We start from the raw sequence: 17228 nt of genomic DNA on the forward strand, positions 1-17228 counted from the left end.
TGCTGACTCTGGGTGCGTTCATTTTATGGCCCTGTCCACACCGGCGGTGCTCTACCGGTGCGGCGCAAGCACGGAACGCAGATGAATGGTGACGGGAGTTTGTCAAGATCAAAATAAAAATAGATGGCGCAAATGATGAAATAAAACTAAAAGATCCATCCATACCCATTTGTTTATAGTGTAAGCTCTGAGCATTTAATGTGTGTGTCTTGTGTAATCGAGACAAAATCAATGACAGTGTCCGAAATAAAATCTATATATTGGCATCCATCACATTTAATTAAAACGTATCAGCAATCAGGTACCATATAGCATCCCAGAAAACACAACGACGGTACATGGGGAAATAAAACAGGTGAGGTAAAGTAAAAAAAACTAATTACATACAGTATGGGTGGGGGGATAATTTATCTGTAGGGAACTAAGGGGATCAAATGATTAAAGTAAAAAGGCTGACTTTCCAATAAAAGGCAGAGTAGACTCCCTAATCAGACAGGTTTCCTCCCACATAGGTCTGCAATTTCCGAGACTTCAGAGAGAGCAGAGAACTAAAGCAAATAAATGTAGGCTAAAAGCATAAATAAATGTAGACAAAAGAAAACAATTACAATCCCTGATAATTTACACAGGGTGAAAATAGTACTTTGAAGGGCCTAGAGATACATCAAAGCAAACATGCACTCAAGCCTCTCTTTAAAGGGGCCCAGTTCCATTCCAACATTTGGGCTGGTGCCTAAACCTGAGGCCATAGCTACTCTCAAGAAATCTACTCTTTCCAGTAATTTGAGGAACTCGTTGAAGTGTAACTGTCCAGGACTAGATTCAGGCACTCGGGCAGCACTTACACTGGTTATCATTGTCTGCGTCTCCAAAGCACAGCTATAAAAAGGCTACCAGAGTAATATTTCACAGCGCTTGATACATTATTTGGCACACTAACTTGATCATTCACTGAACAATTTAGGATTTACTGTCATAGAAAGAGAGCCTGACTTAAAGTAGAGTCAATAAGAAGTACTATTAACCCTACTTCTGTTACACCTCAGTCTATACATTTCAAAATTAATTTAGAATATTACATTAGCAGCATTTCCTCAATAACCAGGCTACGTGAAATGTGGATTCATCATGTTCATGTCAACCCAGTTGCACTACTAGAGAAACTCAAGGATACTATGGCACAGCAAGACTGAAAGTGCATAAAAACCCCACGTTAAAGAAACCAAACCTTTCCAAACACATCAGAAATGGCATCCCAGCCTGAGGGCAGACCCAAAGTTTCACCCAATAGCAACATGTAGTAATTTTACAGCAACTGCCGACTATACTGTGCTGTGAGGCAATCCTCATTGTTTGCCCCTCTTTTGCTCACCCCCAAAACCCAGAGGTGCATCTGAAGTCTAAAATGGATTCCCTATTAGTCTCTTCTTCATTTACACTTCATTGTAACCTATTGGCTGAGTGACAGCAATATTAAGGTTGTATTCCAGGTGTTTGCTTTCGCCTGTCCAGTACTTTCACATCAGTGCATATGGAGGAAATTAGATAAGAGGGAGCCACTAATTGTTTGAGATGCAATCCAGGACACTGGCTGGTGCAGCAATTGTTGTTCTGCTCCATCATAACGGCTTCACCAATCTGATCACAGCAAGGACTTGGAAGTCCACCATATACAGTGAGCTCCAAAAGTATTGGGACAGTGACACATTTTTTGTTGTTTTGGCTCTGTACTCCAGCACTTTAGATTTTAATTGATACAATGACTGAGGCTAAAGTGCAGACTGTCAGCTTTCATTTTAGGGTATTCCTAGCATCCATTGATTACATCAAGCGTGTGTGACTACAACTTTGTTGGATGCATTTGCTGATTCTTTTGGTTGTGTTTCAGATTATTTACCATACATTTCTTTTGGGCACAAAATGTAGTGTCATTTTAGAGTCACTTTTATTGTAAATAAGAATATGTTTCTAAACACTTCTACATTAATGTGGATGCTACTGTAACAGTTTAACTTTAGTCCGTCCCCTCGCGCCCCGACCCGGGGACCCTCTGCACACATCAACAACAGTCACCCACGAAGCATCGTTACCCATCGCTCCACAAAAGCCGCGGCCCTTGCAGAGCAAGGGGAACCACAACTTCAAGGTCTCAGAGCAAGTGACGTCACCGATTGAAAGGCTATTAGCGCGCACCACCGCTAACTAGCTAGCCATTTCACATCCGTTACACTCACCCCCCTTTCGACCTCCTCCTTTTCCGCAGCAACCAGTGATCCGGGTCACGGCACCAATGTAACAGTTTAACTTGAGCCCATCCCTTCGCCCCGACCCGGGCGCGAACCAGGGACCCTCTGCACACAACAACAGTCACCCACGAAGCATCGTTACCCATCGCTCCACAAAAGCCGCGGCCCTTGCAGAGCAAGGGGAACCACTACTTCAAGGTCTCCGAGCAAGTGACGTCACCGATTGAAAGGCTATTAGCGCGCACCACCGCTAACTAGCTAGCCATTTCACATCCGTTACACTACCATGATTACATTTAATCCTGAATGAATCGCAAATAATGTGTGAGAAAGTTAGACGCACAAATATCATACCCACAATACACAACATTACAATAACAGGGGAGGTCAGAATTTTTTTGGGGGTATGATATTCATGCCTCTAACTTCCTCACTCATCATTATTCACAATTCATTCAGGATTATCCATAATCATGGTAGCATCCACATAAATGTATAAGTGTTTAGAAACATTCTATAATTATTTACAATAAAAGTGACTCCAAAATGACATAATACATGTAATTATTGCGTGCTAGGAAAATGGGACCAAATATGAAACTTGACTACTTTAATACACATAGGTAAATTTGTTCCAATACTTTCGGTCCTCAATGAACAGAAAGTGGTGTAATTTCTAAATGGTTCACCCAATATGGATGAAAATACCCTCAAATTAAAGCTGACAGTCTGCACTTTAACCTCATAGTCATTGTAGCAAAGAGCTGAAGTACAGAGCTAAAACAACAAATGTGTCACTGTCCCAATGCTTTGAGCTCACTGTAACTCAGTGTTAAAGACATTGCATTGAAAATTTGGCATTAGCACAAATATCTTCATTCTTTCAAAGTGTTCAGAAATTAAAATGAAATGTATGTATATATATACACACACACACACACACACCCACACACAACGTGCCAAGGGATGACAACTGGTGTGGAAACCCTTTAAAATGATTTAGCATAAAAATATAAGCAACATGTGTAAAGATAAAATCTCTTCTTCAATGACACAAATATGAAACATTACAAGGTCACTTGAAAAAAATATAACAGTGGATGATTAAATAAGTATATCAACTACCAACAAAAACAAACGCTCAAACCTGCCCCATAGCAGTTATTTGAGATCATTGACTGGTTGGGTAGGTTACTTTCTAAATGTAATCCATTAAGATACTTAGTTACCTGTCCAAAATTGTAATCAGTAATGTAAATTTTGGATTACCCAAACTCCATAACGTAATCTGATTAGGACTACTTTTGGATTACTTTACCCTTAAAAATGTCCAACGCAGCAGTTCTAAATATCAAATATTTTTGGGGGTAACAATTAAAGTACCTTATTGTGATTTTTTTCAATTCAAATGGTCAAAAAGAAACCAAAATAGCTTCTTAGCAAAGAGCAATTTGTCAAGCAAGAATTTGTAGGACTGTTTGGGAGTGGTCTCAGTAGGGAGGGGAAAGTGATGGCAGTGATGTTTGGAACTCTTATTGGTCTATTAACTCATTTACCATTTGTTTTTCAAACAGCTCTTACCCTAAAAAGACATCACAGTATTATTCCAACCTCAGTGTGGAAATATATATAAAAAACTAAACAAAAATCACATTTGACTGCACTGGGCCTTTAAGAGGCATTAGAATGAGAAAAAAAGGATCCATCAAATGCATCTGGGGTGTCATCATAGTATTCTCAGACTCGCTCAGGTGAAACTAGCTTAAATTTTATTTTTTCAATGCTGAAATGAATGTCATCAAGAAAACAAGATGTCATAAGGTATTTTTTCCCTGCAAACATCCTTTCTGAATTGAAAGTAAACCAAGAAGTACTCTAGTTTTTCAAAATTATCTGTAATCTAATTACAATAGTTTTGCTGGTAATGCAACTCATGAGTTATTTTGTAATCAGATTACATGTAACCAGTTACTCCCCAACCCTGATAAGCCCCAAATGGCACCTTAATACCTATATAGTGCACTTCTCTTGACCAGAGCCCTATGGGCCCTGGTCAAAAGCAGTACACTTTATAGGGAATAGGGTGCCATTTGGTAATCAGACCAGGTACTGACTCCAGATCAATGTGTGTCCAGATTACCATGTGACTGAGGACATCACAGGAACCCAGGGTTGTTCGCAAAAGGTTTTGGGGATGGCATGCCTCTCCAGTCCATAAGAAATTGCCTTGTTGCCTGAAATCCAACTGTGTGTGTATGTATATACAGTTGAAGTCGGAAGTTTACATCCACTTAGGTTGGAGTCATTAAAACTCGTTTTTCACCCACTGCACAAATTTCTTGTTAACAAACTATAGGTTTTGGCAAGTCAGTTAGGACATCTACTTTGTGCATGACACAAGTAATTTTCCCAACCACTGTTTACAGACAGATCATTTCACTTAAAATTCACGGTATCACAATTCCAGTGGGTCAGAAGTTTACATACACTAAGTTGACTGTGCCTTTAAACAGCTTGGAAAATTCCAGAAAATGATGTCATGGCTTTAGAAGCTTCTTTAGAAGGCTAATTGACATAATTTGAGTCAATTGGAGGTGTACCTGTGGATGTATGTCAAGGCCTACCTTCAAACTCAGTGCCTCTTTGCTTGACATCATGGGAAAATCAAAAGAAATCAGCCAAGACCTCAGAACCTCCAAAGTATTGGAGTGGTCATCACAAAGCCCTGAACTCAATCCCATAAAAACATTTGTGGGCAGAACTGAAAAAGCGTGTGCGAGCAAGGAGGTCTACAAACCTGACTCAGTTACACCAGCTCTGTCAGGAGGAATGGGCCAAAATGTACCCAACTTATTGTGGGAAGCTTGTGGAAGGCTACCCGAAACGTTTGACCCAAGTTAAACAATTTAAAAGGCAATGCTACCTAATACACTCAATTAGTATGTAAACTTCTGACCCACTGAGAATGTGATGAAAGAAATAAAAGCTGAAATAAATAATTCTCTCTGCTATTATTCTGACATTTCACATTCTTAAAATAAAGTGGTGATCATAACTGACCTAAAACAGGGAATATTTACTAGGATTAAAATGTCAGGACTTGTGTATGTAAACTTCCGACTTCAATATATATATATATATATATGCCCATAGAGCCAGCTCTTTGCATATCAGTGTGAGCTAAAGAGTGACAACACTATGCCATGTCACTAAACCAAATTTTGCTAAAATGTTGTGATTGTATTAGCAATTGGCAGCAAATACATTAAAAGGACCAAGCCTATCTGTATTACTTTGTCTTTAAGTAATTGACGGAAAACACACACATTGTCAGTAGCTAAATTTACAGCAAAACATTAAACCAAGAAATGTACTCCCCATTCACTCAGAATTAATTCATTTAAAAACTTGGCTAAATGTGGGAACGAATACAGTAGCAAATAAGGTAAAATGCACACAATTAACATGTTCTGTTTCAAATCAACATGCTCCAGTATTTTCCTCATGGAAAGAAAAACTAGCCTGGTTACACCAGACTGAAGAACACTGTGCTCAGTTTGGTTGCCAGGCTAAGAGATGCCTCCCTACCCAAAGCTAATGGAAAGTGAGGGATGAGCATAGTTCCTCCGAATTGAAGAGGTGCCATACCCAAAATGACCCAAACACCCCCACCCTCTGTCCACCTAAAGGGCAAGACAATATTCAAATGTACGTCCTTTTGAAATCAGATTCACATGATTGAGAATTGATATGAGAATCGGTGAAGCAAAGACTGAAGTACTGAAATTAGAAATGGAGAGTCCATAGCACAAAAAGAGCAGTAGTCTTGAGTGTGTGTGCGCGCCTCTTAAAACAATGTGTGTCTTATTTTGTACAAACACACTTCCGTTAAACAAAATTATGCAAACAAGGAAAAGGAATATGGATCTACTAAATCTGTTGCTGAGCAGTCCTGGTAAGTATATGAAAGTTTCCATAGGAAAAGTGTACAAAAATAGAACAATGATATCTTGGCCATTCCAGGCTGTAAAATGCCCCCATGAGGGTTGCAGAGAGGGATCTATGATTGAGTTGAGAATGAGCACCAAGTGTTTGAACTGGTCTTAGAGAAGTGAAGAGAAAGGAAGGAGGGAGAGACCAGAAAGTTTTTCCTCTTCTCAAGTTAAAAATCTGTCTGTGTGCGTTTTAGATCAAGAGACAGTTTATAGGCATTTATTTGCAATTGCACAGACAGTGTTTTGCAACTACAAAAATATATTTTGGAATGATCACTCCAACTACTCCAAATAGGCACCTGTAGGGAGGGCTGTGGTGTTTCTAATGGCCAGGCTTATCTCAGCTACATGCACAGTAAGGAACAACTCTGCCTCCTCATCATAGCCACTGACGGCCTTCTATCCAAGCCTACACCTTTTGAGAAACACTCACACGGTGGCACGATTCTCTTCTTTTTCTCTGAAGCGTGCACCTGCGTACTCCTTCCCACACATTTAAAAAGCATTGGATTGGTATAGGACTGGGCTGGAGTTTCCACCATATTTCTTACACCTGTCATTTCCTTTTAAATTCATGAAGGGAAGTGAGCAAGTGCACACCTAGGGCAGAACAGTAGAGATTTGGAACACAGAACGCACACACAGCTGCACACACGCAAACAGGCCGGGGGGGGGGGGGCTAGCTTCCTAGCTGAAGAGCTTGATGAAGCAGCCCTGGCAGTAGGGCTTGTCATTCTGCTCTTTGAAGGTGCCCTTGTTGAGCTGCTTGAGGCAGAAGGCACAGACAAAGTGCTCAGGGTGGAACTTCTTGGCCATTGCTGTGATGCAGCGGCCTGTGATGGGCTTCTGGCAGCCCGAGCAGAGGGACCCACGGCGCTCATGGTAGTGGCCCTCGCAGTAGGGCTGGCCCTCGTGCTCAAAGAAGCTCCCGTTCACAAAGGGGGTGAAGCACTCCTGTAATGCACAGAGGTGGGAAGAAAAGTGAAGGAGGTTTTCACAAAATGGCTGAGGCAATCAAAGCTTTCTATACTGTTTTTGGAAATACCTAAAGAACTGTATATACAGTAATCCCTCGTTTATCGCGGGGGTTACGTTCCGAAAATGACCCGCGATAAGTGAAATCCGCGAAATAGAAAACTTTTTTTTTTTTTACAATTAGCAACTATTACATGTATACAAATACAGTGACTCACGTGTAGGCCGTTTCACTGCTCTTCAGACTGGGCCGCTGCATCCTGACTGCGCTCTGCAGTGTTCTCTTCTTCTGAAGCCCGCGGTGCAGGTGTGTTTGTTCGGGAGAAGAACATAGTGATAGGCAGCTGTTGTCGCTCTTTTTTCTTCTTTGCAAAAAGATCCTTGTACACCGACATGCCACCATCGATTACGTTGGAGAACTGTAATGAACGGCTCATCAAAGGGTCCCATTCCTCAGCTACTCGCTTAAGTTCAGTGGCCATTCGCACCATGGTTGCTAAGCGACCAAGCGTTAGTCCTTCCTTCCTTCCTGGCCAACTTAATGTAAATTTGCCAAGCTGTTTTATGTACGTACACATAACTGCACGAGACGACAAAATGATAGCACAATTCGTAGCATGTTTTGATACAAGAAGCGGGAGTGAGTTTTTAGCGAATCAGAATGCAGAGCACAATGCACAAAAAAAAAAAAAAAAATGCATTATGAAAATCCGCGAAATAGCGAATCCGCGATAAGTGAACCGCGAAGTGGCGAGGGATCACTGTAATAGGTAGAATCTAACCACACCCAAATCCGATTGGTGAAGGTGCTGGAGGATTTTTTTAAAAATCTGTTTCAAGAACTGTATGAAAGCTACTGTATGTCTCACCATATGTAAATTAGGGATAATAAGCTTAGAATAGCACCACAGCACACACCCACTTACCCTGCAGACAAAACACTCGGGGTGCCAGAGGGAGTTGAGGGCTGATATGTAGTTCTCCAGGATGGCGCGGGTACAGCCTCCACACTTGGGCGCAAACATGTCAAAGTAGTCCTTCCGACAATATGCCTTCCCATCCTTCTCATGGAAGCCTGTAGGGGGAGCAGAGAAAGACACTGCCTTAAGACGACAGAGCGAGAGGAGAGGACAGAGAGAAAGGAGAAGGGAAAAAGAGAGGGGAAGAGAAGCGAGACAGAGAGAGAAGAATAGAGAAGGGAGACAGATAAAGTGAGAGATAAAGGGGGGTAGCTTACCCTCTGGGCCAAAGAAAGCTCCACACTGAGCACAGAAGAAGTGTTCCGGATGCCAGTTCCTGTCCAGTGCCGTCACCACTTTCTGTAGGGAACAAATGCAGTTAGCATATTGAATTCATAATATCATATTTTTAAGTATTTTGCCCATTTTGTCTATAGCCAGCAGATGGCAGCACTGCTGAGGACAGAGTAGCATGTCAGAAGAGAGAGGGAGACAGTAATAGAAAGGGGAGAAAAGGGAGTGATATGAATACACCACACAGGACCAATGAGGAAGCTTGTCGCCCCTGTGAATCATCTGGCCTATCCTGAGGCGAAAGTTCAGTCGGTCTCCTCTTCCCTGTTTCTGCTGTGGTGCCTCACCCCAGGCAGTGTGTGTGTGAGCATGCTTGCATGTGTGTTCATGTGTGCAGTGTGTCAGCGCAAGGATATGAGTGAGTGTTGATGTGTGGAGTGAGACAGGACACACTAATGAAAAACAGAGATGGTGTGTGGAAAAGATGGCTCAAAGATGGTCTGTGGGATTCAGAGTGGCATCGTGTGTGTGTGTGTGTGTGTGTGTGTGTAATACTTAAGTCCAGTATCGGTCCGTTGCAGTAGTAAAAGCAGCAGTGGGGTGTTTGCGTGCATTCGTTTCTGTGTGTGTAATACTAACGTCCAGGATAGGTCCGTTACAGTAGTGGCAGCGTGGGGAGAACAGGTTGTGGTAGTCCTTCTCACAGTACGGCGCTCCGTCCCGCTCAAAGAAGTTCTTGGAGCCGATCTCCTCCTGACAGTGGGTACACACAAAGTGCTCTGGGTGCCATGTGCGCCCCATGGCAGTCACCACCTGGGCACAGGGAGGAGAGGGCAAAAGACAGACACTTACAATCTAATCTAGCAGCCCCAACCTGAATTGAATTACTGGACTTAGTGAATCTGCGCTTGTATTAATAAACTGTCTAGTAGGAGTGTTGAACTAGGATCAGGTCCCCCCCATCCATGTAATCTTAATCATTATGTTCTAAAAGGAAACACTGAGCCTAGATCAGCACTCTTACTTTGAGAGTTTTTATGAGTATGGGCCCAGGGATGAATCCTAACCCGAGATGTGTGTATGACCTGAACTCAGTTTCCCATGCCAATGTCCCATTGACATCAATGCATGATTGATTTACATCGGCTAACAGTGTGTTTCTCCAGTTCAGACTCAGCTCTGTGTGGAACAATTACCTTCCTATGGTGGCAGTACTTAACTTAATTTCCATTAGGAGCTAAAATGTATTATATTGGAGAATGCAAACCATGCAAGCTATATAGGCAGCTCAGGACAACAGGGTGTATCAATCAATCAGTCTAATCATGACCACATTTTCACCTACATGGACTTAGGATATCCAAAAGGAAAAAAACAACCCCAGAAACATGAAATACATTCAAAAGGGACCAGAAAACGTATGTAATAAGCTCAGTAAAGTTGAATGCGAGTGTGTGTGTCTGTGTGCATATAAGTGTGAGTGTGTGCATGCAGCCGGTATGTGTTCTGCATGAATGTGGCCTCTGTGTGTTTGTAAAGTTACCTGTCCAACAATGGGCTTGTTGCAGGCCCCACACACTCCCTTGGCCACAGTCTGGACGCCCAGTTTATGGAGGTCTGACTGGAGGCTGCCCAGCATGTTGTCCAGCTTGTTAGCCTGTTTGGGGGGAGCCGTGGGTGAGCTCTTCCCCTGGGCCATGATCTGTGGACGGGGTCACACACAGAAAGACATCTCAGAGAAAGAAACAGATGCACAGAAACACACAGACAACCACACACGCAAACAGTAAGACACATGAACACAACACAGTTGCCCAAATAGAGCTCCCTTCCCAATTCATATTCTGTTCAATGTTCATGTTCTGTTCAATTTATCACAGAAAACCTAATTAATACATAGAAGAGTCTCTCATCACCACACTATCCTGATTACATCTGCCCCTATGAAGTAATTTCCCCTCGGTGTAAAATTATGTTTTTATTTATTGAATTGAATGTGTGTCTCCAGACACAGCAGTAACTCCTGGGGTTTACGTGACATCCAACAGAAATCAGTCTTTTTAATGACTGAAATGGAAAATGCCACTGGCATTGCATTCCAGACTAGAATGAACATGTAAGATTCATCACATAATGCCTTCATAACATAGAGCACTGCAGTCCAACCCTGAAACACTTCAATCTGACTACCGTGTTCAAGAGTAACTCTGCTTATCGGCTACCTAAAGAGCTCATTGATAGTGTGAGACTGAATGTGTGCTGTTGATGGGCAGAAGCAAGGCGGGTGGGAACTACACTTCTCCAATGGTGTGGTCATTGGAAATTTCTGACCCAGTCTCATTCCACAGAGGGAAAAAAATAGTCAGACTTCACTCGAACGAAAGGCAACCCTCAGTAAACAACAGACCTTTGTAAAATCAAATACCAATTTTGCTTCTGGCCTTGTGTTTGTTAAAGGGGAACAGGGATGGAACGAATTGGGACTGACTGGAAAATATATCAAGAGACGTAGTGGTATATCAGTATCTTAACAGAAGACTACGCAGTCACCTAATTCATGAGTCAAGTTATTTCAACTTGTTCATATCTGTTAGGGCTTGAATAAAAAGGCTTGTTAAGTTAAACAGTCAAAAGTCAGGTTTGCAATGCCTATGGTGGAACACCATTGAGGGAAGTCCTCTGGGAGGTGGGAACTGGGCTGTCATGCACCAGATTAGGGTTAGGTTCCCTGGGTGGAGGGGTGGGCTCTCTGTGGGTCAGCGTCCAGGGAGGGGTGAGCTGACACGCCACATGTTGGGGGGGGGGGGGGGGGGGGGGTGTTCCCTGGGAGGGGTGAGGAGGCAGGGCAGAGGGGTCTGCTTGTCAGGGGGTGGATTTTTGGGCACCAGATGGGACAGCGGAGAGGGGATGACTTTTCTCTGACGGACAGGCGAGTCAGGAGGAATGATGATCTGGGTGTGGACAGAGAGAGAGCGGGAGGAGAGTGACGTCAAAGATGAGTCAAATTAAACCACAGGAAATAGAAAGCCTCAGGTGGTGCAAAGGAAACATGAATTCTCAACATGTTGTTACAAAAGAATATGGTTGAGAAACTGTTCGCTAGTCATAGTCCATATGTGTGGTATAGAAACTGGCCTTGGTAAAGTTACTCTAAAAGTACAGCACTAACCAAGAAACAAGCTACTGGAAGGTGCTGTATTGCTCTGCAGGTCCAAATGTGGCCCAGTGAGATGACTTATCACTGGCTCCAGCCACCTCTCTGTACCTTGTCCACCACCGACGAGGTCCCGTCCTCCTGCGCGCGCTGGGTGACGATGACCCCCCTCAGTGAGCGAGTCGTCTGACTTCTGCTTGCGTCGGTGCTCAATGGGGTGTTCGATTCTCAGCTTCCCCTGCAGCTCTGTGATGAGGCGGACCTGGAACTGCTCTTGGTGAAGATGACAGGACCCAGTTTACGCCTCAACAACTGCCCATCTCGGTACATGGGGTGCACATTGGGCATCTCTTTTGTGCGGCGGATAATCAACTTGAGCTACAGAGTTGGGTAAAAGGAGGTAAGGGTGGTGGGGGGCTGGGTGTGGCTTCCCCATACCAGGCACGAAAAAACACCAGGAAGCACAGTCCTTCAAGCAAAGCCCCTTTGCACAAACAGGCTGATCGTAAAAGTCAAAGGGCATTCCATTCGACTCAATTCCACTCTTTTTCAAGGCAGTCCATTTCACACCTGGCCATTCCGGCAAATGGCCATTCTTCTGAATGCAAAAACTGACAATGTGCAAAACAAACTAGAAAATCTAATGCAATAGACAGGCGGACGTAAAATGCAAGCTGTGAAACCGATGGTCTTTGACTCGGCAGTAATATCACTGTAGAGAAGCAGCAAGTCCTGCTAATGTCCATAAAAGTAGCTCCTGAAACATTGTTCCAAAGGCCCATATAAACCTGCTCTACGCCACCTGCATGTTTTAGGTTTGTCCCACCTCCATCCAAACATGTGCACAGATAATGTGTTTGTGTGTGTACAAGGGAAACAAGAGGATCAAGTACCTAACCCTGGGTGACACCAGTAGTGAGACCACAGGGTGCAGATACAGACCTTCACATCACCTGGAAGAAGCGGTACTAGGTCCTCTCTTATTCTCCATTTACACCAAATCTGTTTGTGTACATGTATGGTGATTCATTACCCCAAATAAGATTGAGTTCTGGATTGAATTCTCGCACAATGACTCAAATCAAGGAAAGAGGCAAGTCTTCAGAAAATCACTTGAGGTCATCTAACAGCACATTCTCTGCTAAATGGCATATATTATATACTAGGACAGATACACTACATGACCAAAAATATGTGGACACCTGCTTTACGAATATCTAATTTCAAAATAATGGGCATAAATATGGAGTAGGTCCCCCATTTGCTGCTATAACAGCCTCCATTCTTCTGGGAAGGCTTTCCACTAGATGTTGGAACATTGCTGCGGGGACTTGCTTCCATTCAGCCTCAAGAGCATTAGTGAGGTCGGGCACTGATGTGGGCGATTAAACCATTTCTGTATGGACTGTGCACAGGGAAATTGTCATGTTGAAACAGGAAAAGGCCTTCCCCAAACTGTTGCCACAAAGTTGGAAGCACAGAATTGTCTAGAATATCATTGTATGCTGTAGCGTTAAGATTTCCCTTCACTGGAACTAAGGGGCATAGCCAAACCATGAAACAGCCCCATACCATTACTCCTCCACCAAACTTTACAGTTGGCAATATGCATTCGGGCAGGTAGCGTTTTTCTAGCATCTGCCAAACCCAGATTCGTCCGTTGGACTGCCAGATGGTGAAGCGTGATTCATCACTCCAGAGAACTAATTTCCACTGCTCCAGAGTCCAATGGCGGCGAGATTTACACCACTCTAGCTGACGCTTGGCATTGCACATGGTGATCTCAGGCTTGTGTGCGGCTGCTCAGCCATGGAAACCCATTTCATGAAGCTCCCAACGAACAGTTATTGTGCTGACGTTTCAAACTGCCTCTGGAAGCAACTCGGTAGTGAGTGTTGCAACCGAGGACAGATGATTTTTACGTGTTACACGCTTCAGTGGTTCCATTCTGTGAGCTTGTGTGGCTACCACTTCGCGGCTGAGCCATTGTTGCTTCTAGACGTTTCCACTTCACAATAACAGCACTTACATTTGACCGGGGCAGGTCTAGCAGGGCAGAAATCTGACGAACTAATGACGATTCCACATTGAAAGTCACTGAGCTCTTCAGTAAGGCCATTCTACTGCCAATGCTTGTCTACGGAGATTGCATGGCTGGGTGCTCAATGTTATACACCTGCCAGCAATGGTTGTGGCTGAAATAGCCGAATCCACTAATTGAAGGGGTGTCCACATACTTTTCTATATATAGTGTATAATCCAGCATATTTACACAGGAGGTGGCAAGCTACACACAGCTGTGCGGTGAAGGTTTGCGTCAACCTTGATTGTTAAAGTGACAAGCAAATCCCCACAAAGCTATGCACACAGTCATGAATGCAAGTTGAGACATGCAATATAGCCGTAAACAACGCAGAGCGGAGATTTCAACATGGACCATGGTAGGCAGTGAACCCTCTTGACTTTCGCGCTGACTTCTATCATTGAGCAGTTCACAAGTCAACATTCTCCGCTTTACTTGCATCACTTCAGGTAAAGCAAGAATATACAACTTTGACCAGATGCCATATATATATATATATTATATATATATATATATATATATTTATACACATAAATAAATCTATATTATGTTCTTATATGTCCTCCAGTGGAGGCTGGTGGGAGGAGCTATAGGAGGACGAGCTCATTGTAATGGCTGGAATGGAATAAATACAACCGAGTCATATACAACACTTCTTTGTATTCCATTCCAGCCACTACAATGAGCCCATCCTCCTATAACTCCTCCCACCAGCCTCTGTCCTCATGTTGTGTTCACGTGAGCTGCTCTCCCAAAATAAGAGCCCATCTCAATCACTTCAATTTGAAAACAGCACAGTGACATACTGTTACAGAGCTAGATGGAACTTGAATGATTGTGGAACAAGCCTGATCATGGCTTTCCCCATTCTATTTCACTTCACTTATCAGTCTGGCGAAATCCAATAGATGGGCGTTTTGAATAAGCCAGAAAATGAATGGACCAATCAGCATCCTCTCAGAAATAGTGGGTGGGTTTAGGACAAAAGCCCACGTGGTCAAATACTGTGCTTTGAATAAGGCCGTCCTCTGATTGATCGGTCCAAATAGCAGATTTTTTTCTCATTTTGAATAATGCCCCTCATTACAGACTCAAAACAGTTTCAATTATGAGAAATCCCATACTGATAAGTGAATTGAAAAAGAATGGCCAACGTAGCAATCAGCCCGATTCCTCCAGGCTAGAATGAGCAATCTGATAAAAAAAGCCCTCGAAGAGAGCGTCGTACTTGGCTCGACACGGACAGCATCTCCACGGCCGAAGGCTGGTTCAGGGGGAGGTCCAGCGTGGCGTCGGCGGTTCCTGGGAACGTTGACGGGGTCAAACAGATGTCTATCCAGCTGGCCTCGGCAAGGGGAGTTATCATCCCCTCCCGCCCGTCCAGAGGCATGTGTCCAGGGTAAATCCCTTCCTCCCAAGTTCTTTCCTCGTTCCTGTCATGGCATAAAGCTCCTCTTTGTCCTGATGGGTCTCCTTGGCATGCTCCACTTCGCCCTCTGGCAGAGTCAACTCATAGGACAGCAATCTGTCGAGGGCGTCCTCCAGCAAGGGCTCCTGACATGGCCACATTATCCCCAAGTCAGTACATGCAGTAGGGTGCTCTGGTGGCTGAGCAGCAGGTGTGTCTGACTGGTTCTCCTTCGGTGGCGAAGAAGGCGCAATGGGGGCTAAGGGAGGAAGGGTGTTCGTTTTAGGACCGGGGCGTCTTGGCAACAGCTACAGGACCGGGCGTCTTGGCAACAGTTAAGGTAAGGGCGCTCTCAAGCGGCTAGATATTCTTTACCATTCTGCCATCGGATTTGCCAACAATGCTCCTTATAGGACACATCACTGTACTCTATACTCCTCTGTATACCCGTCGCAAAACCCACTGGTTGATGCTTATTTATAAAACCCTCTTAGATAGGGGGGAGTGAGGCCTGAGATATCTACTGCAGCCCTCAACCTCCACATACAACACCCATTCTGCCAATCACATTCTGTTAAAAGTTCCCCAAAGCACACACATCCCTGGGTCACTCCTCTTTTCAGTCCGCTGCAACAAGTTTCAACAAATACTCAAACTAGACAGTTTTATCTAAATCTCTTCATTCAAAGACTCAATCATGGACACTCTTACTGAGTTGTGGCTGCTTTGCGTGATGTATTGTTGTCTCTACCTTCTTGCCCGTTGTTTGTGCACAATAATGTTTGTACCATGTTTTGTGCTGCTACCATGTTGTGTTGCGTTGCTGCCTTGCTACGTTGTTGTCTTAGGTCTCTCTATGTAGTGTTGTGTGTTTTGTCCTATATTTATATTTTATTTATTTGTTTTATTTTTAATCCCAGCCTCTGTCCCCGCAGGAGGCCTTTTGCCTTTTGGTATGCTGTCATTGTAAATAAGAATTTGTTCTTAACTGACTTGTCTAGTTAAATAAAGGTTCAATAAAATAAATAACAGTTACAGGGCTAGGCATCTTGGCAACAGTAACAGGACTAGGGGTATCGGAAAAAATGACTGGATTACGCGTCTTGCTGGTTTTTGCATCCACTGCAGGACTTTTCAACTGGAGCAAAAGGAGGATTGGGGTTATTTGACTAAGTATGGCTTGTGGTGGTAGAGACCACAGTGAAGGACTATGTGGGAGGTCAGTGTAGTTCTCACGCTGGGATCAGTTTCTCCTACCAGCTGTGTGTGGATCTGGGTGTACTGGAGACTCTGGGACAAGGCCAACACAACGGAGGCTGAAGCAGCTGAGGGGAGAGGCAGAGCAGGCATCTTCATCTATGTGGAGTTCTAAAAGAACAGGGTTACAGGAGGGGAACGTGTCACTGAGGGGCTCCAGCTGCAGATCCACAGGCTCAGTTGGGTATCTGGTTAAAACTACTGGGGCAGCAGACTCTCTATGGAGGGCGGTTCTGATCCTTGACTGAGCAGGAGAGATCCATATCGACAGACAATTGAGAACCAGACTGGAGACAGAAGACAGTAATAATAGGAGACAGGGAGGGGAAACAATTGAAAATGGTTTGAAAAGAGGTAGACATGGAAAGTAGAGGTAGACATGGAAAGACATGCATCATGTCAAGTCAATCATGACCATTTCTTTAAAGCCTTGTGAAAAGTAGCATAATATATCATAGTGATGAATATAACAATAATTCACATTCCTCACAGTAGCTATGTTTCCATCCAAATTGGGGACATGTTTTCATGCAAATATTCAAAAGTCTGCATATTTTCCCACCAGTCGTGTTTCCACCAAACTGACTTGTTGTGGATAAAAAGCAGTGTGTGATGACGTAGTGCAAAAAAAAAAAAAAAAAAGGGTACCTTTCCGCTTAAGATTTCATGTACCGAATAAAAATCTAAAGTTCAAATGCATTTCCATCACATTTTCAACTCTGATAGGTTAGGTCACTAAAACTGTTTCGTTAAATAGCACATGTGCCCACTCTGGTCAGTGTGGGTAGGCTAGCCTACATGAGATTATTATAGATAAGAGCGCAATTTTTAGTTGTTGTCAAATGGCAGTAAAGGGT

The 17228-nt window shown here is 43.6% G+C and overlaps 1 protein-coding gene across 2 annotated transcripts in view; it reads right to left on the bottom strand.

Annotated features, from left to right (window-relative positions):
* Positions 1–260: 260 nt before the first annotated feature.
* The window catches only part of LOC139535992 (paxillin-like), a 56739-nt gene continuing 39771 nt past the window's right edge, over positions 261–17228 (bottom strand). For both annotated transcript variants that reach the window (XM_071336037.1, XM_071336038.1), the window contains exons 7-11: positions 10013–10171; positions 9109–9282; positions 8454–8535; positions 8143–8291; positions 261–7195 (exon numbers count right to left, since the gene is read on the bottom strand). In XM_071336037.1, coding sequence (XP_071192138.1) covers positions 6929–7195; positions 8143–8291; positions 8454–8535; positions 9109–9282; positions 10013–10171 — 831 coding nt within the window. In that variant the 3' untranslated portion in view covers positions 261–6928. The remainder of the gene's footprint in view (positions 7196–8142; positions 8292–8453; positions 8536–9108; positions 9283–10012; positions 10172–17228) is intronic.

This window comes from Salvelinus alpinus, chromosome 12 (genome assembly GCF_045679555.1).
Source record: "Salvelinus alpinus chromosome 12, SLU_Salpinus.1, whole genome shotgun sequence".
Classification (NCBI taxonomy): domain Eukaryota; kingdom Metazoa; phylum Chordata; class Actinopteri; order Salmoniformes; family Salmonidae; genus Salvelinus; species Salvelinus alpinus.